The sequence below is a fragment of the Elgaria multicarinata genome, chromosome 1 (genome assembly GCF_023053635.1).
Source record: "Elgaria multicarinata webbii isolate HBS135686 ecotype San Diego chromosome 1, rElgMul1.1.pri, whole genome shotgun sequence".
Classification (NCBI taxonomy): Eukaryota; Metazoa; Chordata; class Lepidosauria; order Squamata; family Anguidae; genus Elgaria; species Elgaria multicarinata.
Genome location: NC_086171.1, coordinates 54886649 through 54910463, shown reverse-complemented (window position 1 = coordinate 54910463; position 23815 = coordinate 54886649). Strand labels below are relative to the sequence as shown.

Below are 23815 nucleotides of genomic sequence, written 5' to 3'. Positions count from 1 at the left end.
AGGAACAATATTTCCAATGCAGCCACACTCGCACTACATCTGGTTGTGCTGGTAGCGGCAGTTAAATTGAAATATTTCACAGCGTGTGTCAGAAACATGCAGAATGGTAATTATGACAGATCTGATTAAGCCTGAGTGCCACTAGCTCCCTGGCCAGCTCTGGTTGTGCAGGTGTGACCTTGTGCGTGCCTGCGTGTGTAAATAAAATTAATTACAAGCGAGAGGGCGAAGGCTTCAGTGACATCACAAAGCGGAGAAACTCCCAAGGGGGAGACCTAATGGAATATTTTCCCTCAGTCTAATAATACAGTTCATATTGACTTGAGGTAATTAGTGGGATCATTAAAGCAGTTTTCCCGGCGTATTTGGCTGCCTGATCAGATTAGCGAAAATGTTCTTCAGAACAAGCCCTGTGTGGTCTGCCAGAAGAGGAGGAAATAAAAAGCAACAAAGCATATTTTGGAATGACAAGCAGTGCTGGACTTCCAGTCCTGCAAAATGTACTAACAGTATCTTAACTTAACGGAAAGCACCAGCTAACTAACACAGGCCCCTGTGTCAGAAATAAAGTCTTCTACATAGATTATATTTTCATTTATGGTTAGACACCACTTGGCACATACCAAAGTGGCATTTTCTGTTATACTATCTGTATATTACCTGTCAGTGGTTTATCTCCACTGATTGGTTATAACAACACACTGCCACAGAAGCTGCACTTTCCCTATGAACAATCATGAATGTAACATGCAAACAGTACCAAACTCCACAAAACTGTGAGGTATCCATTTCTACATTGAATATAATACATAAAACAAGCCCAAGACAACCGATTTTCCATTTCTCATATTAAAGAATTTCCCCCTCACCATCTTTCATTTAAATATGAAAACAAGCATCTGGACTGTTAGCTTACAATGAGCAAAAATATGAAACACCTATAAATATTTTTTTTCAAATTGTAAATTGAAAGAGATTAATTAGCATTTTATGTGATTGATTTAGCACAAGAGAAAGTCACAATATAAAAGCATAATCCACTTTACCATAACACGGCTCTTTCTGATCAAGCAGCGAACCATTTGTTTAAAATCAGTCTATTGAGCATGCTCTACCTTGCAACAGAATATGCCAGGCTCTGTCACAGATGGCAGGCTATGACAGTTGCCATCCGTAGCGTCGATACTCGACAGTTCAGCACAAGATCAGTGACATTCTGTCTCATTAGAGCCACACTAATTATCACAGCTAGTTTCAGGGGAAACCATGTGTTGCAATGGTCAATTTGAAGGAGTCTGTGCATCAACAAACTGGTAATAAGGATCAGACACCTTATTATATGACAGCATGCAGCCTATGATCTGATTTTCTGAATCTGAGATACTGAGGCAACACTGAAGCCTGATGAGTTACAGAACCGTTCTGTACACTACAGTGCATATCTGTGAGCTCAAGACAGACGTAAAAGATCTAGGAAGATGCCTTGGCTTAATGAATGATCATAAATATCCTCTACTATTTATTTATCTTTTTGAAGGAGCAATCGTGTGAACCACCAAAGAGCTGCTTGAGCAAAGAATCCAGCAAGGTATTTGCCTAGGAGGAGTTCTTCCTATAGTTCACTTAAAAATGCATGAACAAAAGAACATTCTGCATCTCATCAAAGGCTTAACTAGTCCAACATTCTATTCCCACAATGGCCAACCAGATGCCTATGGGAAGCCCACATGCAGGACAGGAGTGCAATAGCACTCTCTAGCTTGTACTCCCCTGAAACTGGTATTCAAACATATACTGCTTCAGATACTGGAGGCATTATATAGCTGTCATGACTACCAGTTGCTGATAGCCTTATCCTTCATGAATTTGTCTAATCCCCTTTTAAAGCTGTTCAAGCTGCTGGTCACCACCACATTTTATGGTAGAAAATTCCATTTTTTAACTATAATGAAGAGTCTTGCGGCATGTTAAAAATAGGGTTGTTGAACCTCAGGTTCATGGGCCAAATCCAACCCAACTGGGTTTGCCAGATGGCCAAGCCCTTTCCCCCGGCCCTATCCTTTTTGCCCAACCATCAATTGTTTCATGGTTTCTCAGCATTTCCCAGTTTCCTTCAATTTAGGGAGGCCGAAATGTCTCTCCTAAGACTTAATTATTGGAAATAAGAGATTTAAACTAAAAGATGATTAGTTTTTAAACTAAAAACTAGTTTAAACTAAAAACTAGTTTTAGTTTAGTTTTAAACTAAAAGATGATTAGTTTTTGGCCTCACCCATTTTACCTTTGGCCACACCCAACACTGGAATATGGCCATGGAGAGCTTCTCTGAAATTGAATTTGTTCCTCAAGCTAAAAGAGCTTCGATGCCCCCACCTTAAAGATTAAGACTTCCATGTTGTCGAAAAACTCCTGTTGGCTACAACAGACTAACACAGCTATCCCTCTGAAAGCATCTTTTATCTATTGCTATGAGAAAAACTAAAGCATTGCAATTGGGAACAATTTTGCAGTAAAGGTAAAACCTGCACACCACAGGTTTATGCAAAAAGGGGTAGAAAGAGACAGTGCTGCCCTTTCCCAGTCATACCTTATATTACTCTTCCGTTGTTTTGGGATAGTAGAGGTACCTCTTGTTCTGCTAATGGTTTTATGATTAATGACAGAGCCAGAGTGCAAGAACTATCCATCCCATTTCCTAATCACTGAGGCTATTACTATTGGGATGGACAGTTTGTCCACTCTGGCTCTTCTGGAGCAGATGTGGTGAATGGGAATGGAGAAAGGTTTGGAAATCTCTATCCAAAGCCCATTTAGGCATCATAATTCAGTTATTTGTTAAATTTGTATCCTGTCTCTTGTTCAAGGCAGCTAACAAAAATACAAAATAACAATCATAAATATAAAAACAAAGCTGGTAAAACAAATCCATAAAGTTAATAAAATTGATAAAACCAATAATGATCTAGTTAAACAAGTTTATTAGCATATCTGCAATGGCCATAAGCTTATAAGACCAAAGACTTATTGGCAAATGTTCATCAGAGAAATGATTATGCAGGAGATCCAACGAGATTGAGAACCTAGGAGCTAAAAGCACTCTTGAGTTCCTGTCAAATGAACATCAGATGTTGGCATGAGAGAAAGAAGAGCCACTCCGGGAGATTGTAAAACCCAGACAGGCTCATATGGGACAATGGAGTCTTTCAGATCACCTGGCTCCAAGTTGTGTCACAATCACAACTTAGTGCTGGGAAATGGATTGGTGGCTAGTTAATGTGGAAGTCAAATAAGGTTATTACTGTTCTTGGGGGATAGGAGTAACTGAATTGAAAATCTGAATTGATCATTTGTCTCAAATGAGAAGTGGTATATAAATATTGTTAATAATTAAAGTGGTAATAAAATTAACTATGTAAAATGGATGAAAAAAGCTGATGGTGGCTAATAGTAGAAACAAATTAATTGTCACTGTTGATTAAATTCCTTTTGCATAAGTCATGACTCCCACAGTCACCAGATAGAACAAGACAGACAGAATGTGATGTATCCTAAAATCTCTTCTTGGGAAGCTACAAAGGAAGTTTTCCTGTACTTGGGAGTGGGGTGTCCCCCCGCATCAAATTTTGCAAGTCTTCATTTGTACTAGTTTGGCTCATTTTATCTTTGCTCCAAAATCATGTGTGAAGATTCATGAGAATCATGCGTTATAATATTCAAAAGTTTGTAATATTAAACATTAGAAAAACATCAATGAAAGTTCTAATCTAAAGTCATTGATTGAAAATTATTGAAGTAAATTAACATCAGTTTTGGTCCCTTACAAACAAGCTATTATGTAACAGAAGCCTAATGGCCTACTTCCAATGTGTGCCTGTCTGGACTAAGCAGGATATCTGTATATTAGTAGCAGGTGTTTTTTTAGTTTTGTTTTTTTTAAAAAAGTTTAGCAATTCTACTAAATTAGCTACTTTACAGGCTACCCTATAAATGTTAAGATTCTACTACAATGCTTGTCAAACTAATGGGCAAGCCTATAACTGTGTGAGAAACACCGAGAAAATAGAGTAACTAATAATGCTGAAAAATTGTTAGCAGATTGCTTATTATTACTGTTATTATTTTATTAACTACATTTATAACTTGTCCTTCCTACAAGGATGGCAAGGTGGTATACATGGTGGCATACATGCTAACTGCTATTTTATAGTAATAACTTTGTGAGATAGGTTAGGCTGAGTGATTGTGACTGGCACAATGTCACGCAGTGAGCTTCATGGCTGAGTGGGTATTAGAACCCAAGTCACATCAGTCCTAGCTGAATGCTCTAACCGCTATACCAAAGTGGCTTACAAATAGGAAAGGCCAAAATGTGGACAATGATTACTGCAGGAGTGGGGCAGTAAGTTCCAAACTGCTATGGCCCAGTTATATCAACCATAGATTAAGTTGGATGGGGAAATGGAGTAGGCAGAGGAAGAAACGACCTATGTTTAAGAAGTGTGTGTGTGTGAGTGAGGGGAGAGAAAACGTAACAGTGCAGGAAAGACGATCAGTAAAGCTATAACCCATATAAAGCTCCCTGAGAGAAGATGTGCCTGTAAAATGTAAGTTTAAAAGGGGAGTATAATTTCATATAACATTTCTAAATGAAGTCTCATAATTTAAAATACTCATTACAGCCAAATATTGCATATGTAGTACTTTACCAATCCATGAATACCTATTAATTTCAGCTGGTGTAAGTGACTGAGCAACTGGAGTGATAAAGATAGAAAGGCCGGAAGTTAGCAATAGACCGTAAGCATGCAGCAAAGGAGTGGGACAACATTATCTTTAACTCTATCAGATTGTTGAAAGTACATGCAATGCTATATAGATTCTAAAAATAGATGTGTCAAACAAGGGCCAAATATTGCATATTATTACACTGCAGTAAGCACAATGTTTGATGCAAGTTTAAGTTTGCAAGTGTGTGTATGACTATGTTTTGCTTTTAAATATTTGTATTTAAAATATACTGTATGTATTGTGGTGTATTTACGTTTTAGCAACATAAAACTGTTCTTTAAAAGATAATATATTTAGGACTAACACTTTTGTTGCACAGGGATGTTTTGGAAAAAATATAGTGGATACTATCTGGCCATAGTTAATCCCTTATTAGTTCCATAAGTTCAAAAGAGAGAAGTTTAAGTATGTACTTATCTATTAACAGTGCAATCCTATGCATATTTACTCAGAGCTTAACTCCCACTGTGTTCAACAGGACTTACTCCCAAACAACCATGTATGGGATTGCAGCCTAAATCAATAAAACAAACAAAGAAGTCCTTAACTCAACTTGGATCATGCCCATTTTGATATCTTTTTTTTGCAGTTTAACTACTAGAGCTCAACAGAAATCCCCTATGATATTACATTTAAAAATGTCTTAGCTCCTCAGGATAAAAACAGTTTTTACTCATAGTGCCTATTCCGGATACAGCATTTGGTGGGTAAGCTAATACAAGGAGGTATATTATTGTAATGCAACAAATGAATCAAAGATATGATAGCCAATCTAATTTTTTCATGATTATCCAATATGATATGCCAGATGAATAGTTCTTCATCGTAACATAAAAATACAATTGAACATACATACCAGGAAATAAATACAAGTGTAATTTAAGCAATATCATGATATTAACTAGGTAATAAGAGGATCCATTTTTTGCAAAATGGCAGAGCCATATATGTCGCTATTCAAATTACCAAATAACAGCTGTTTCTAGTGATGGCAGTACCATATGGTAAAAGTGAAACTCTGCATTAGCTTTGCCTAAAACACAAACTGCCTTTTAAATTGTTGTGTATTTGGTTCTACTTAGCATTCATTGTAGCCCAACATCACAAGGAGGAAAATCATCCTTGCAGATTAGTAGACTTCATGCCACATTGTGCATGGCAGTGGAAAAGTCTGATGGCACTCACTCCTCAAATGGCAACAGCCTTACATATGTAAATAATTCATGCAACTGGGAGAATGAAAAAGATAGACAACAGTGCCTATAAGAACAACATGATAATTTGCTGTTGGGAAACCAAAATAAGAGAAAAGATTTTTTTGCTTTACTCTGCTACTTTATACAATTATAAATAGTGATGTTTTATCCTTGTTCGCAAGGTGAGAGAATATGCCCACTATCCATACTATTGAAAAGACTGCCGTGTAATAGCAACAGTCATTTGATTAAATGGTGATTCTTAGAAGATGATTGGCATTTTTGTTTTAACAGGTCATGTCTTTTTGACAAAGCAATTTTCAGCACCTGGAAATTCAGTTTTTTTTCCATTCAGGAAAAAGAAGAAGAAACTCACTTTGGAGAAATAATAATACAGCAAAGACAGCACAGAATGTAAGCCTTTTGAAGGCCTACTACAAGACAATGGGTAGTATTCCCAGATATACGTATTGATTGGCTTCAGACAACACGATAACCAATGATGGTTTAAAGTCGAAGTTCGGTTATTTAGCCCACAGTGGGTTATTGTGTTGTGCAGCCGGAGGTGTTTTTTTTGGCTGAAATAACCCATGCAAAGAACCAATGCTGTGCAGAGTTGGCTATTTGAACCACCGTTGGTTATCGTGTTATGTGGAGGGCACCATTGGTTATTTCCTTGGCCACTGTTGATTATTTCTTCAGCCACAGAGTTGCAGGATTGATTTTCGGCAGCAATGGCTAATGGGATGCTAGCAGAAAGACTGAAAGGGGATGGAGAGGGCAGGGGATGACTGAGTCAACTCAGCATCGACTAACAATCAACTCAATGCTGATCCTAAGCCATACCACGGTTGATTATCATGTTGTGTGGGGAGTACCCCCTAGATAAACAACTACTGTGTTGTCTGAACACAGCCATTACTGCATATTCTTGGGCTTTCTTAGGGCAGTATCCAATGTGACATTATCACTAATGTAAATTACACTGTGCTAGTGTAAACAACTTCTAGCAAAACCGAATAGCATTTGTTGGCCTGATGGGTTTTGCTTGTAAAAACTGTTGCACCAGCAAATGCTATTGGCATTGTGCTAGAGGCCAATTAAGCTACTGCAATGTATTTTACATTAGCAGTAGTGTCGCTTGGCTATCACCCCGTATTGTCTTTCCTCAGCAGCAGCCACAACTGTGGCTTTCATTTCAGATCTGACAAAATGCTTTTTGCACTCAGGAGACTTACATTGCAATCCTATACACATCTACTCATAAATAAGTCCAGTTGTTTTCAATGGGGCTTACTGCCAGGTAAATACATATAGGATCAAAGCTTTAAAAGACTAGAGTACTACTCTACCAAGTCATGCTGATCATTTAACTTTATAGAGACAATCAGATATCAATAAGAACTAGGGATCCCAAGAATCACAGAACTAGGGATCCTAAGAAACATATTCAAATAATGGAACTTTGAAATAAGACTAAAGGGTAACTGAAAATTAAAATGGTGATGATGCTCTCTAATATTAAGCAAACTATTTTTAAAATGCATATAGGAATATTTCTTAGGATAGTAATAACTAGAAGGAAGTGCATTGTTGTGCGTGAAATTATGCTAGACTAGAGATGCTCTTAGTGACAAATTTCCTGATGCTGTTGTTGATAACTTGATTGGATTCAACTATATGTTAACTTCCTGTTTCTTAAAATTGCTGTTATTTCTTTGGGTCTTTTCTATTTAAAAAATAAAACGAGACATGCTAGATTTTTCTAAAAAAGAAGAAATGTCCTATGTGGCTTCTTTTTTTTATTTTTTTACTGCAGGTTGAATTCATGGGAAATGAAGCTTTTGTATCAATGCTCACACATACAGCAGGCAAGCAACCCATTGACTTTATTGCTACAATATTATATTTCAGCAAGAAACACGAAGGATGGATAACATGGAGGGGTGCTGACAACAGATATTTCTTCTTGATGCATAACCTTCACTTGAAAATAAAAGACATCTAAAGAAGCATACAGGTTTGAAGTTGCGGTTAACATTCTATCATAATTAGAAACATTTCAAGAGCCCTGTAATTTCCAATCAAAATTACAGTAATTTCCGATACACAAGCCATGATTCATGACAGAATTTTACATTCCATGAGAGATTATAGTGGCCTGATGTATGACACAGTGAGTACAGCGCTAACATAAACAATTCAGTTTAATGTTTAAACAGCACTTGGTGTTTAGAATCCTACAATAAAAGAAACATATTATTGCAGAAATTATCACTTTGACAGTGATTGAAGGGTAGGCAGGCATGTGGCCTGTAAAGCTATAATTTTTTACAGTCCACAGCTTGAGTTTAATCATTCTGATATAACATTTCCAAAATATCCTTTTAAGTATTCCTTACAGCATATAACTTTAAAAAGAAACATCTTTTCTATATAATGAAAGATGGAGCGACTCCCAACTGCAAACATTTCCAAAGTTGAAGCTTAAATAACAAAGCAAACTGCAACAACAGAGTCCAAAATACTCCCTTTATAAAGGGAGTTCACATTATTCTGTCACTCTAGCTAGAACTCAAACATGCCCCCCACTTTTTGAAGGGAGTTGTAAGAAGCAGATCAATTATATAGGTTTGCATCTTAACGGATCTAATGGCTAGAGATAACCTACCTCTCAAATCAATTTTATATTTTAACTGTCCAGAAATTCTACAAGCTATTTCTGTCAGCAGTAAATTATCACCACTATACACACTAAACTTCTATTCAACTTTATTTAATCCCCTCCCCCCCGGTTAAACACATAGATTTGACATAGGGACGATTTCAATTTTAATAGAACCTTATTGTAGGCAATGTCAGGAAGCGTAGAAAAAGCATCCGATTTGGGATTGTTAATCTTTTAGGGATGATGATCTAAGTGATTTATAACCTTAAAATGAGGCAAGAAGGTGAAAACTACTACACCTAATCTAATGAGAACTAATTAAAAACAACTTAAGTAGCAAAGAAAACACTTACTCACACACAGTTATTTAAAGAACAAAAAGTATATGCGTTTATATGCAAATGGTAGAAACCTGAAGCTTAGAATGCCTGGCACTAAAAGTGACTATTCATACAGAGGTGTAATCACTGACCAGGTTCGCATGATCAGCAAGGGGAAATAAACAATGGCTGCTTATTTCCTTCTCCCCCCCCCTCTCCCGCATGCCAGTGGGATTTACATAATTACCATCAACAGTGCAGCTTGTTAAATCATGAGAATTTGGCCAGGGTGGCTTGTTGCTGTTGGTAACAAGCCATCCAGAACCCACGGGTTGCCCACTGCAGGCCAGTTTGCATGATTGCGAGATAGTTAACAAGCCACTGCGATCTGTTAACCAACCCCGCATGTGCTGGTTGCATGCCAGCCAAATTTGCATAATTATTCTTGCCAACGTGGCTTCTTCTGTTGTCCAAACCCAGCCAGGATGGCTTATTGGGGTGGATAACTTAACGGCTGTTCTGGATTTAAACCTGGATCTCCCCAGTCCTAGTCTGATGCTCTAATTCCTACACATCACACTTGTCTTTGTTCAGCATATTTTGTTACATTTGCTAAATGCTGCGATGAATTTTGTGTATACATTGATATTCAAAATGCTTTTGACCAAATCTCTTGCTAAGGATGCTCAGCAAACATAAGATAACAGAGCAGGTCCTCTTTTGAAATGGAAACTGGTTAAAAACAGGAAACGGGATATGAATACATGGGTAATTTACATAATGGAAAGTGGATTTTCTCAGTTTTTAAAAAAATTCTGACTGGTGCTATTTAACTTATCCATAAGTGATCTGAAGACAGAGGTGACTGCACTTCAGAAGTTGCAGAGCACATTATTCAAGATGGTAACATCCCATGCAGATATTTCAGAGTTCCAAAATAATTTCTTCAACTGAATGGCAGCTGAGATTTTACGTAAGTACAAATAGCTAAACAGCGATAGTGCACTCCTATGCATATTTACTCCAAGGTAAATCTCATGGTGTTCAATGGGCCTTACTTTCTGATGTGCTTAGGATTACTGCCTGAGACACAAAAAGCCCTAACAATGTATGATGGTGGTATAAATTGGCTGTAATAACTCAGGAGAGAGATTTTTGGGTTGCATAGGTTTAGTGAAGGCATCAGCTCAGTGTGCTCTAGCAGTGATAAAGGCAAACTCAAACTAAGATTAGGAAAAGTATCTTATCTATATATGTCAGGTTCGATGACTATGTTTGTATGAATCTGAGGATGCCCAAAATTTTGAGGTGTGGGGAAAAGAAATCAGTTAAAGGAATGGACTGTATTCAGATAATTAGAAGTAGACCTAATGGGACTTAAGTAAAGTGGAGTTAATTTATAGTAGAGCAGAAATCAATGTGACTTAGGTTAGAGAATTTAATAGGTCTACTCTATGTATGACTAAGTGTGGATCCAATCCACTGACCAGTTTAGCATTATATGCAAACACAGACATTCAGCGGTTCCAACTGCCACATCTCAGTCTAATAAGCCAAGGTATGAACAAGTTTTGTACTCATGCATGAAGCCTCTTCCTTTGGCATGCCACAATTCAACCGGAGAGAGAGGAGGTGATCCCGGACTTACCTGCTTCTGGGATCATCACCCTCAACCTAAACGGGCCGAGCGATGTCATGGGAGTTGCGCCCGTCTACTTTCTTTTTTTAAAAAAAGGGACAGAGCTGGAGCGCACTCGTGCTCCAGCGAAAATTAAAAGGTAAAAAAGAAGAACAAAAAGCCCTGCTCCCCACCCCTGATGGCCCTGGACTCCCCCCTGTCCCAGCTCCTTCCCTCTCATGACTGTAGGGAAAAGGGAAGAAGCCGGGACGGGCGCCCACACCGCCCGCGGTCCTCGGGATTGTCCCTGGACCACATGTAAAACTGGGATAACTGAGGTCTGTTATCCCAGGTAAATGGAGGGATCATCCCTCCCTGATCCAGGGATCCCCTGTGCATCATTTGGACACACATGGATGATCCCTCCAAAAAACGTTGGTATAGAAAGGACCATACTCTCCAGTTATGTCCAAACCAGGGAACTACGGTTACAAGCCAGGATATTAACCCGCACAGTTTAAAATTGGTTTAGCCATGGATATTCTGATATATATCTAGAGTAGTTTGAATTGTGCTTCTCTGGTCCATAGGTTAGCAGATTTCAATAACATTTGCCAGGGCAAAATTCAGGGAAAGTTCAGTAAGGTTAAGATACCTTGAAGTTCATAGAATTTGAGCTCAGTTAACTTGTTACATAACCATACTTAACAGTTTATGGATTATGCCCATACTTCATTCTATCCCTCCCCATGATGAATCCCAACTCAACTCCTTATTGGTACAGATGTTGAAAAGCATAAATTGCAAAATTAATTCATTGATGCCAGTTTAGGCCCTTACCTGGCTTTTGGTTGCTGCAACCTTTGCAAATAATGCTTGAGACACTTTAGCTCTCTTCATTTCCTGCTGGATCTCATCATAAATGGAAGCATTAATGTTCATAGTATTGTTTTCTGGTTTCCCATTCCTTTCTGTTGCAATAACAGCTGTTTTTACCTAGAAATTATATAATGTCATTAACAAACAGATAAGAAATAATGCCCAGATAAGAGCCACTACAACTATCAGTACACACTACAGTTTTAGATGCTAATTAGAAATAACCTTCCTTAAAATGAAGAGGACATACTTTCAAGCAAACCCACTTAGAAGTACAGTGAAAGAATTACATATCTTCTATTAACAAGCCCCTTCACAGTCCTAAACTGCTTGCGGCCAGGTCACATATATACCTGTCTAGACCCTTATATCATTTTCAGACACCTTTCTTTAGGTGCACCTCCAAATGAAGTGAGAGGGATTGCTATTAATGGGAGGATCTTCCCTGCTGTAGTACCCTGGTTGTGGAATGATTTCCCCAGAGAGGCTCGCCTGGCACCTACACTGTGGATGTTTTGGTGCTAGGTGAGGCCCTTATTTTACAGACATTTTAGTCTTTCAGTTTCTGTTGTTTTGAAATATTTTACTGTATTTTAAATATCTACACTACTGCTGCTTTTTAATTTAGTTTTATACTATGGGTTTAAACTTTAGTATTATGTTTCATTGTGCTGTTGTTTCATAGTTTTAATTGTTGGGAACTGAGAGCTTTGGCTATTGGGCAGTATAGAAATGTAATAAATAATCAAAATTAACAAAAGGCCAATAGGCAGTTGCAGTTCTTTGGCAGCACTAGCCTATAAATATATACTCAGAAGTAAGTCCCACTGCATTCTAAGGGGCTTCTTCTCAAGTAAGTGTGTATAAGATTGCAGTTTAAATGAACTTTACTCCTTCACACAGTTTATGAAAAGCTGTAGCAGATAAAATATTCTTATTCTAACTGGCTTGTAGAAACAACTGCTGTCTATGGAGACTGGACACAATTTGTTAATCACTGAATCATCATCACCTTCGTCTAGTTTTGACTATCAGAAGATCTCCAGGCAAGCTTTTTAGAAAAGCAGACTTATGAACTCTGGTCTCCCCGGTCTAAGTTCAACACTAGTCACACCACACATGGGCTCTCAATAAAGGAAAGCAAGGAAACAGATGGATTAATCATAAATATTGCTCAGCATTTATTTAGAACTTTCAAATTTTAAAGGGCTTCAAATACAATATCATCTTGTATACACTGCATAAGTTAGGCTACTAATATTGATAGGCTGAAGCAAGAGAGAGGGATACTGAGGATATTTACCTGCTTACTCCTGATATCATTAGGGTGAAATTCTATGCATGTTTAGATAGAAAAAGTCCTACAACTCCCATGCTGTCCGAGGAATGCTCTGAATTGTGAGGGCTTGTTTATGTGATCTTAGGACAGTCTGGTGATCTTGGGACACTAAAAACTAAGTTTTTTGTTTTTTCAGTGTTCAACAAATTATGTCCAGGCTTTGTAGTCAACAATTATTTATACAAGCCAAACAGAATAAGAATATAGTAAGTATCCTTATTAAGCAAATGCAGAGTGTGCTTCCCTTTCCAATGAATAAATGCAACCTACCATTCCCTGTGTCTCGCCTTCCAATCAGCAATAAGAAGTTTATAGAATGGGTGGACTAAATCTAAGTCCTTGCACATCTCTCTTTAGAAATGAAACATTGTCCCAACTTTGTGTTTTTACTAGAGGTAGGCCACTGAACCATTTGGTCCATCATTTTTGTCAATTTCAGCGCAGTCAAAGCCTAGTTTTTGGGTGGGAGGGGCAAGCAGGTTCCTGGGACAATTCCAATTTGGATTGCAGTGGGGTAAAGGGTTACAGCCTCCCTTATCCTCAATCCTGAAAAATTAGCTACAGGAGGATAGGATCTAGTGCACTGTATTTTAATCTGCCCTCTGTATATGGATCCTAGAGAGATCTGTGGGAGTTTGACTATCCTTGTGGAAACTTTGTTTTCTCTTGAATGGCTCTTTTTTGCCTTGGCAACAAGAAAGATAAAATTGCTGTAAACTGCTTGAAGATAAACACTTAATTTGAATCAGTGTGTTCTTTTTGTATCTCTGTATTCCATTCCTGATATAATACAGAGTTTGGAATTTTATTCATTGTATATATTGATTTGTTGCAATATGTATTTGCCATGGCTAGAACAATTTATCATCACCATCATCATCATCCTATGCAAAGGAAAACTATGTAACGAATGTCACGTCTAGTTTGGCCTTCATAGTTCTTGGAATATATCTGGAATTTCTCATACTCTTCAACAAAGTGTCTTAATATTCCTAACTTTAGCCTTCATAGCCAGGTGCACTGGTGAAAGAAGTAATGATGTGATTAGAGAATGTATGATCAAAACTTCATACATTTCCAAGGCAATGTGGACCCAGACTATAGGGGAATTATTTTTCAGAAGCAATTAAATTAATAATGTATTAGTTGGACTTCAGTTTTTGTTAAGTTTCTTTTGAATATAATTTAAGTCATACTGTTGTTCAATTTGTAATCCATTAAGGAACAGCTAATAGCACTTAACAAAGTTACAACATAGCTTGTTTGCTGATGCTACTGCTGAACATTTATATATGATCACAATTCCCCATCTTAAACATGTTCGTTCGGACTTTTTTTTTGTATACTGAACATTTTGGGTTTGCCTTAGCTTTATTTTGTTTCATTTTGGACAAGCTATGTGGTTAGAGATATTTTGAACTCACTTTATTTCCCCCCCCCCCCAATACGTCTTAAAGCAATAAAACCAACACTTTAAGCTTTATACTCCACACTGCCATCAGTTACCTCTGCAGTAGTTTCTCTATCAGAAAAAGGTGGCAAATGCACTGAATGTTTATGCATTGAGGGTATGTCTTGATTCAAAAAGCAATAATCTTCTCATGACTAAAGAGTATAATGATTTAATAATGTTCTTAAAAGTGGGCCTATATTACATGGGCTAAATCAGAGAAACCATCAAACCGAATAGATTACACTAATGTTGGCGCACACACACACGTAAGTATATATACACATACATACCAATATTAATATGTATTACTACAGGAGTAAGTATGCATATACGTATAGATATGTACATACACTACCTCTATCTCTATTTATATATACATATGTATCTATATTGATTTGATATAAATATTTTTTGTAAACAATTCTCTAAAAGGCCATATCCAAAAAATGCCAAGGGCAATGGAAAACTTTTCATTATTTATAAGGAATTATAATGGTGAAGAAAGATTTATACAATTCTTTAATATATATATATATATATATATATATATATATATATATATATATATATATGTATGTATGTGAGTGTGTGTGTGTGTGACCAAATTACTTTTAGGACAAAACATTAATGAAGTTGCTTAACATATACAAATGAATGTGAGATATAGGTTGCTTGCGAAAGTTTTCTCTCTCCAAATTCTTGCAAACAGATTAACCTCAAAAATATTTTCCTTCCTTCTCAACAGTTTCTCTTGAACCATTAAGAATAGCAAGAACTATTAGTCTGCTGTGTTCTGGTGATATATTAACCTTTTAGAGGCTATCTATAAAGATTTTTTCATAACTCATATTGAAAGTATCAGGCACAATTTAGTGTGATATTTTGTACATCCCCCCCCAAAAAAAAAAAGTGGGGAAGAGGAGGTGTTTATAACATTATGTTTCCTGAAAGGGGATTACGTGTTAAAAGAGCTAGAAATTAACTCAAGACGGAATTCTGGAAGAAAAGTGCTAGCAAAAGACATAAAAACATTAAACTGGTGCTCCTCCAAAGGCCATAACTAGAAGTGTTATACAGTGCTATCAATGCACAAGGCACTTCACAAAATGTGAAACAAATGCCTCCTAATGTCTTATGTCTAAAAGACCATTTGCAATGGTGACAAAACTTTGCTAACATTTCTATAATACTATCAAAAGCTTTTAGTCCTAGCAGCTATTTAAATATGTTTAAAAAGACACCTCTCCTAGCAAATCTCTCTCTACCCATCTCCTCACTTAAGGCTACCTGAAAAAACAGGAAATTGTGGAGTCACACATATTTTCTGAACAAAGCACAAACTGATGAAGACTCAAACAAGTAAATGAACAGGTTTTCTCAAATATGGGAGCTCACATTATTTTTCCCAAATGAAAAAAAAAACCCACAACATTTTATAAACCAATTCTCATAAGTACTGTTTTAGTTTAGGAACAAAAATCTTTTTTAATCCTGGTTCAGCTTTTAATATTACATTATGCATTAAAATTCATAAAGTAGTTCATTCCACGCAAAACAAACTACTTTTCAGTTCAGTTCTACAAATGGCAAGAGTTATAATAAATGCAGTTGCTTTCAGAATGGCTTTTTATCAGGACAAAGTTTACTACTCCATTATTACACTGGCGCCTGGAAGCATAGTTATATTTAAGTGTTAGTGTTTCCATTAACTGTCCTCTCCACGGTGGTTTCTCAAGAATAGAAGGCTGTATTTTATAATTTGGCCATTTCATATGTGTCATTAAAACAAGACTTGGCGGAAAGATCATCAACTATAACTGTTTTCAATATAGAGGACGATTAGGTATTTAGATTTCAAACGGGTTTTTAAACAATCTTAATCAAGTGCTAACTATACAGAAAAATAGCCAGTGAAATTAGAAATAATTATCATGCAAATCTGAAGGTCAGCTTAATCTCTTCAACCAGAAACAGGAAGTCATGAGAGTCTAAGAAACCTCTTATTGAGAAACCTCTTATTCAGTTATCTTAGTTCAATACACCTTTGGCCAAATATCTAGAAATACTAGAAGAAGAATCAGCTTCAATAATTTATATGGGAACTGGATGATTTCTGTATTTCTAGCAATGCTAATCATCCATAATTAGCAGATCTTGGCTGAGATCCCAGTTACTATTCTACATTATGTTTTTAGACATGCACCTCCCCTTCACACACTGAGGGTGTTTGGATGATCACAGGGGTAAGAGAAACCACCATGGCTTCTCCCTCCATGCATGCCACCACAATTTACATAATTACCCACAATGCAGTCCAGGTTCCCATATTGTCTGAACCTGGCAGGCCTAACTTCTTACCCACATCACAACCCGTACTACAAGCCATGGGTTGTGCTGTAGGTGAGAAGCCACTGAGGCATATTTGAACAACATGACAACGCAGGCTACATTGTGAGTAATTATGTAAATTGCAGTCCTGCCCATGTGATACACACAGGGGTGCAGGGAGTAGTCACGATGGATCTTTTCCCTCTATGATTGTCCAAACCCAGCCAGTAGCACTCGGCTTTCCCATAAGTTGCCTCTGGTATTGTGGGCAGTATTCATCAAGAAGAGTAGTCCTTAAAATACAAAAAAAGATGCTAATTCCCTGAGGGCTACAGAACAGTTAAAAACGACTAATGAAACAAAACTAGCAGCATAAAGCAAGATGACCTAATGAGGAGAACATACAACGCCACACAGAGTTAATGCGAGGCTGTGGATAGATCATCAGAAATCTAGATTCAAAACTTTGTACTGGGTTTACTTTCAAAACACAAGCTAAGCACCTGTAATCAATTTGACAATTTCTTTTGACTGCTTGCTCCAGTTTTTTTAAAGATGCAAAAATACAAATGACGTGGCATGCTTGCGCAATGATAATTTTAAAAACTGAATTAGAATTCCCAGCTGCTTTATGTTTCTGGAGGGAAAAACTCTGCAGTATGTCTATCTTTTTCACAGATCGCCAAAGCTTTAGCAACAAGTAGATCAGAGAGACTTAGAAAATAGTTTACTTGTGAAGGTCGGCTGGGTGGTGTGCTTATAAGAGGTGTGGGGCCCATAGCAGAAGCTGCATTCAGGCTTCTTTCCCTTTCATCCTGGTATATTCGATCTCTTTCTGCTTCTGGCAGCTGCAAGAAATTCTGCATAGCCCGAAGGTTTACCAGTAAGGACTGTGAAGCGGTCTTGGGGTCTTCTTCCTTTCGCAGGATTTCTGAGAGCAAGCCCTGTAGAGGAAAAAGCACACAGACATACACACAAAGCCGCATTACACTATGCAGTTTTATACACGCAGTCAATAGTGCTAATCATGTTTCTCTTTGTTTCACTAACTTCAGAGGATGCAACGGTAAAAATGCATTCATCCTGCATAGGAATATATTACTGACAATTTAGGTAGTGCAGAAGAGAGAGTCAATTGTATCCTTAATTATATTAAGCATATACTTTATGCACAATACAAACTGAATCTGCTTAATTGGTCTCTTCTTTTTTACTGACTTAACTTGCCATGAAATCTTTCTAAGACATACAAGAATAAGTATAAATAAAACCCAAGTAATTCTGCAGCATTATTAAATCGCTAATTAAAGACTGCCGTAAAGCATATATTCAACCTACATGGTCAAAGCCATTTCTGAAAATTTAGGGGCACTTTACGACTTACAGATTTGATGCACAGAAAGCTTTACAAGTAGAAAATAGAGTGACATTCACATGCAGATTGTCATTTTAGAAGCAGTACTTTGCTTCCACCTCCCAAATATTTGAAAAATAACTAGTAAATGTACTGGTAATCACTGAAAAAGATCTCTTAATTGATTAAGGCACATATTTATCATGTGTCAACACACACACACACACACACACACACACACACATATATATGCACACACATTTTACAAAGTTATTAAACAAAATCCAAGAACTACACCTGACCCACAGAAGGGCTTACCTATTTATTGTTTTTTTAAAAAAACCAAAACCCTCTATTTATTCATACATTTATAAATACTCATGATATGAAGGTAGACATCTCTTGGTTGCCACCCAGGTGCTAAAGACCCTCACACAATCTTGAGAAAACAGGTTTTAGAAATCCAGAGTCCTGGCATGTTGTTTAGGATGCACACAAGAAAGCTTTGTTTTTTAAAAAAACCTGACAAAAATGCTATATAATTAAGGATGGCTTGGATCTCTAGGCATTTTTATTTTATCCCATGATAGCTGATCATTTTATACAATCAAGCTGTTACACGACTTCACACTCAAGATCTACCTGATCACCATATCTGGATGGCAGGAAGGACTTTTTTCTCTGGGTAGCAACGCTGCATCATTAGCTATCCCCTGTATTGTTGTTGTTGCTGTTATTATTATTATTATTATTATTATTATTATTTACATTTATATACTGCCCCATAGCCGAAGCTCTCTGGGTGGTTTACAAAAATGGCTTGCTCATTTGACAGAGCAGAACTGTTAGCTGTTTCGGCATCCTTACTGAATTGCACCTGCACTTGCTTGTGTTGCATACTATAGATTGCGTGGACTGGGATTATTTTCTCTGCAGGTTATGGATGAGTTTAGATTCTGACCCTTTCAGCCCCGAAGAGCATGTGGCTGAAACAGTCACCAAGGGCAGGCATGAATGTGTGTGTGTACACACACATGCACGATCTGATTAACAAAATAGAAACTAAGGTTAAAGAGGGAATTAAGCAACCTGAAAAGAGTGGGAAATTTAACAATTAGAAAGTAAGATAAACTAAAACCACTCTGTTAAAATGTGGGAATGCATTATCCCTATGGCAGGGTGAAGAACCTCAGGCCCAGGGACCAAATTCAGCCCTCCTGGGGTTTTAATCTGGCCCATCAGACTTCTTCAGAAGCCCATGCCACCTTCCTAAAGCCTTGCCCTTCCCCGCCCCAAGACACTAACCCTTTGGTGGTTTCTCAGCTTTTCTGCAGTCCCCCCCATTCTAAAAGCTTGAAATGACTCTCCTAAAGCTTTGTTATTGGCACTTCTATGCTGCTACTTTGGAAATTTTGGCCCCTCCCCTTTTGTCTGTGGCTCCTCCTTCCACTGGAATGCCTCCTTCGGGAGCTTCTCCAAAATGGAATTCGGTCCTTGGGGTTAACGGAGGTTCTGTACCTCTTTCAGCTCAAACTATCCTATGGCCACATAAAAAACTTGACATGAAAACCAAACGCACACAAACCCCCATAATTGGTGGGACAGCAATTTGACAGTAGTTCCCACATCTGCAAAATTGCTTTAATGATAGTATGATTATTATCTTTGGGGGTTAGGTTTCAAATACCTATGAAGAAAAATTAAGTCAGAACTCATGAAAAAAATGGTACGCGCAGATTATCCTGGCAGGTTATCATTAATGATAATTAGGGGCACATTAATTAATCCTGGCAGATTACCACTAATGAACATAAAACAGTATTTTTCCAACTTCTGATAGTTGAGGCAAAGTATAATTCCTCAATTGAAGTTGGAGGCCTATTTCACTGTTTCACTGAAATAACTTAATTTATTTAATTAATTTATTTAAGTAATAGCACTATGGTCTGTTTGGAAGTTAAGTCCCATTAGGTTCAAACAGGCTTACTCTCAAGAAAATGGGTATAGGATTGCACATTTTCACATTTTTTCCTCATTTTTGTATCCTACCCTTCTTCAAGGCACTATTCATTGGAGTTATCATTTTATCCTCTAACAACCAAGTCAGATAACTTAGAGTGGAAATGTGTGACTGGTCTGAGATCACCCAGTCAGTTTCAAGGTTGGATAGAGGACTGAACCCAGGTTTCTCCAGTCCAGATTCAACGCTCTATTGTCTACATCACATCAATTTCAAATGTGATCCAAAATCACTAAAACTTGCAACTAGATTCTTACCCCTTGGAAGTAGGTCTGATTAATTTCATTGAAATTTATGATTAGGTAAGTGTGCTTAGGATTGTTGCCTTAAATACATATCCACAGGATATTTGCTCAAGAACACATTTTAGTACAAGTTTCATATTCATGCATTTTCAAAAGGAGAGCAAACCCCACCAGTTCTGATTTAAAAACTTATAAATTTGGTTTTGTATGCCTATTGCGCAAGTATAATGTCACTCTATTATCAAGGATTAATACAAAGGTTGCTGGGTGATTTACTATGTTTACATTTTTAGAGACTTGTAAATGCTGCTGTTGCACATTACACAATGTTTTTGGTGGGCTCCAGTATTTTAATAGAAGGTGCAGAAAACGGAACCTTCCACAATAGTTTAAACTTGCCCTCTGATCCTGAACATACACTTGACAATGAATGCTAATCGAGATGGAGAATATATGCCCCCATAGGAGGTCTTCAGCTGCATCTCTGTGGGAGTTGTTGCTCTGGTCATGCATCTTGATTGGAAAAAGACATATCCAGACAGTAGAGATGGCAAGGTGACCTCCTCTGGAGTGATAATGATCCAATCACTCTCAAAACAAACACACTCCAGAATTATATGTCTGTTTGGATAATGTCACTATATAATTTAGTCACTAGGTAGCCCTGGACTTAGCTGTATCTGGGTTGAGTTCCTGCGTGTACTATTCCTGTTTAAGAGAGATAATAAAATAATGTCTGGCTTCCTGAGTGCTGTGTCCTCTATCCCTTCTATGATATGATAGCCGAAGCCCAGTTTTAAACCCACAAATTCCTAACAAGACAAAGAAAATTGTACAATTCCCTGCAGCAGAAACCTTTGGCTTTAATATTCCTGCAGCATGGCCTGAATGAAATTTTGCTTGCTTTTGCCTAATCACAAGGAAGAAGGAATAGTGCAAATTCACTCCTTTATTCTATGACGCTAGCAATGTTTAAAAATCCTTTACCTTTGCTGAAGAGAACTACAAGCAAAACTATGAAAAATATTTTGGCTACATTTGATGCCCATTTCATCCCCAAGAGGAATGTAGTTTATGAGGGCCTGCTTCTCTCAGGGAAATCTGGAGAAACTGATGGGTCTTGTTCATGTAAAGTTCATGTCTAGCTTTCTGACAGGTGTGTATTATAAGACTTTTTATTTATTTATTACACTTATATACTGCTCCCATAGCCAGGGCTCTCTGGGCGGTTTATGACACTGTCCTTGGAAAGGTGTCATGCCTAAGCCTATATCATTATTATATTTCTCTCAAGTCATACTGTGTGTTCTGCACACTGTAAATAGCAGCTTGTGCATTTAGATTTCAATATATACGACAGTATGCTGGCAGCCATATGTAATTATCTATCCACACCAAAATCAAAGAACAAGTTTCCCATGAAACAATATTTCCCTTTTACAAGGGGACAGAGAGCAATGGGCCAAGGACCTCCCTTCACATCCTCCTGCCAGCAAGTGTAATCACCCATCTATACCACACTCCTCTTGTCTCTGTGTTAGAAACTAATGGGCTAGCTGGTACTCTTCAGGAGGCTAGAACTGATAATTGGGACTTCAGTTGTGGATCCTTAATGTATCCAAAATGTCTAGAACATATTCAATTATTTCCTGAAGCCACTATAATTTCCTTTCAGATATTGTAAACCATTCACTTTTTAAACCCTAAAATGCTACAAAACACCCCAGCCCTACTTCCTCTGGATACACGACTGCGAGGTCTAAGAGGTAGGGCTTCTTCAGTGGTGGTACTGCTATTGTGAACTCCTTCCTTGGATAGATCAAGCAGGCCCAATATCCACCCACCTATAATCAGAGTACTAAGACAATTTTATTTGAGCAGACTTTTAGGGTTTGAAACATGTCTTCACTTATTGTTTGGTTTAAATTATTGGCACTATTGATTATAATTGAACATCACTTTGAATGCGCATGTGCAGAAAAGTGGTCTATAAATGACATGAAATAAATAAAAATAAACTGAACATATCATAACCAGCCATACCAATGATTACTGCATTAATGTAACCAAGGTATTTAGCCAAGGTATTATATTTCTGTTATTAGATATCTGCCATGTATTTGCTCATTTGAGAGCTCTATTTTCCTTTACAGTGGAAACCAATTTAAGCCATAGCCACATCACACACAAAATAAGCAAAATCTTTACAAATCATCACAAGTATATTTCATTAGTAATTGCACAAAAATGTTCAATAAATATCAGTGGTTTCAAATGCTAATTATGGATTCTTTAAAAAGGGAGATAAATAAAAGTGCCTGCCAATATGAACTAAAATATAGCTTGTCTGGCCCCTGGTTTGTCTGCTCTTTGAACATAATCACTTATTCAGATAGATTTTATCAGGCTCAGGGAACTTCAAAGCTCTCCAAAGAAAATGTGATTTGCTGAACCCTTCCCCCCCCCACAAATATGCAAAGCATCCTCATATGCTGTCTTCACTGCAGTGGATTGAAATCTCATATCCAGGTGGAAGATTATTTTCAAACTCCACCCGCAAGTTTGGAGTCCTGCCAAGTAAGTTATAAGCAGACACATTTATCTTTGTCACTTATTAGCAAGAGGAGAGCTGTCGTGATAGTGTAATAGCACCTTTTTACCTTTTACTCTAACAGTGATATGGGCAGTGTGCTTTTTCTTAAATTACACTGTGAAGAATTATATGAACACAGTGGCAATTTCTGTTATACTTAAGCAGGCAAATTTCCCTCCACCACATAATTTACAGAACTGAAATTCAATAAAACATTACAGGATGGTCCATTACTGTTATCAATTTTGAATAATCCATCTTCATTCTTCATTTTACTGGAAAATAAGCAGTGTGCCAGAGACAAAATGAAAAAAGGAAGAAATGAAGAAAGCCTAGCTGGGTGATCTGGGTAAAACTTTGATGTGGTCTTCAAATTACTGTATATAGCTCCAACTTTGTCCAGATAAGTTGCCCTGCTACTGAAGTCCACATGCAGGAATTACTTGCACACGTTTGCTATTCTACAGGTGTCAAGCAGCATGTTAGAGGACATGGAAGTAGAAATAATAATAATAATAATAATAATAATAATAATAATAATAATAATAATAATAATATCATCATAGATTTACATACTGCTTACTATTTTACTATTTTTTACTATTTTAAAAAGTATCTCTAAGTGGTTTAGGAGAGTTCCAGCCTGCCACTTAGCATGCTCGTGTGTAATCTTTCCTCCTAAGCAGGTATTTATAAGAAGAAAGTCCTCTAGTCTAATCAGTTCCACTGCTAAGCAAAACAAGGAGCCTAAAAGCTAGCTAGGGACTTTCTTGGGCCTAATCTACACCAAGCAGGATATTGCACTATGAAAGTAGTATGAAAGCGGTCTATAAATGTCAGGAGCCACACCAAGCAGGATATAGCGGTATGAAAGCGGTATATGGTAGGTGTCAGTGGATCCCAACAGTTGTCAGTGCATTTCAATACTGCTATAAAGCAGTAGCGTGACTCCTGCCTTTTATAGACTGCTTTCATAATGCAATATCCTGTTTGTTGTAGATTAGGCCTTGGTCT

The 23815-nt window shown here is 37.3% G+C and overlaps 1 protein-coding gene across 12 annotated transcripts in view; it reads right to left on the bottom strand.

Annotated features, from left to right (window-relative positions):
• SATB1 (SATB homeobox 1) overlaps positions 1-23815 on the bottom strand; it is a 103175-nt gene that overhangs the window by 33146 nt on the left and 46214 nt on the right. For 11 of the 12 annotated variants that reach the window (XM_063128439.1, XM_063128412.1, XM_063128418.1 and 8 more), the window contains 2 exons: positions 17321-17533; positions 11431-11586 (listed from right to left, as the gene is read on the bottom strand). In XM_063128439.1, coding sequence (XP_062984509.1) covers positions 11431-11586; positions 17321-17533 — 369 coding nt within the window. The remainder of the gene's footprint in view (positions 1-11430; positions 11587-17320; positions 17534-23815) is intronic. The other variant, XM_063128475.1, reaches the window with a different exon arrangement.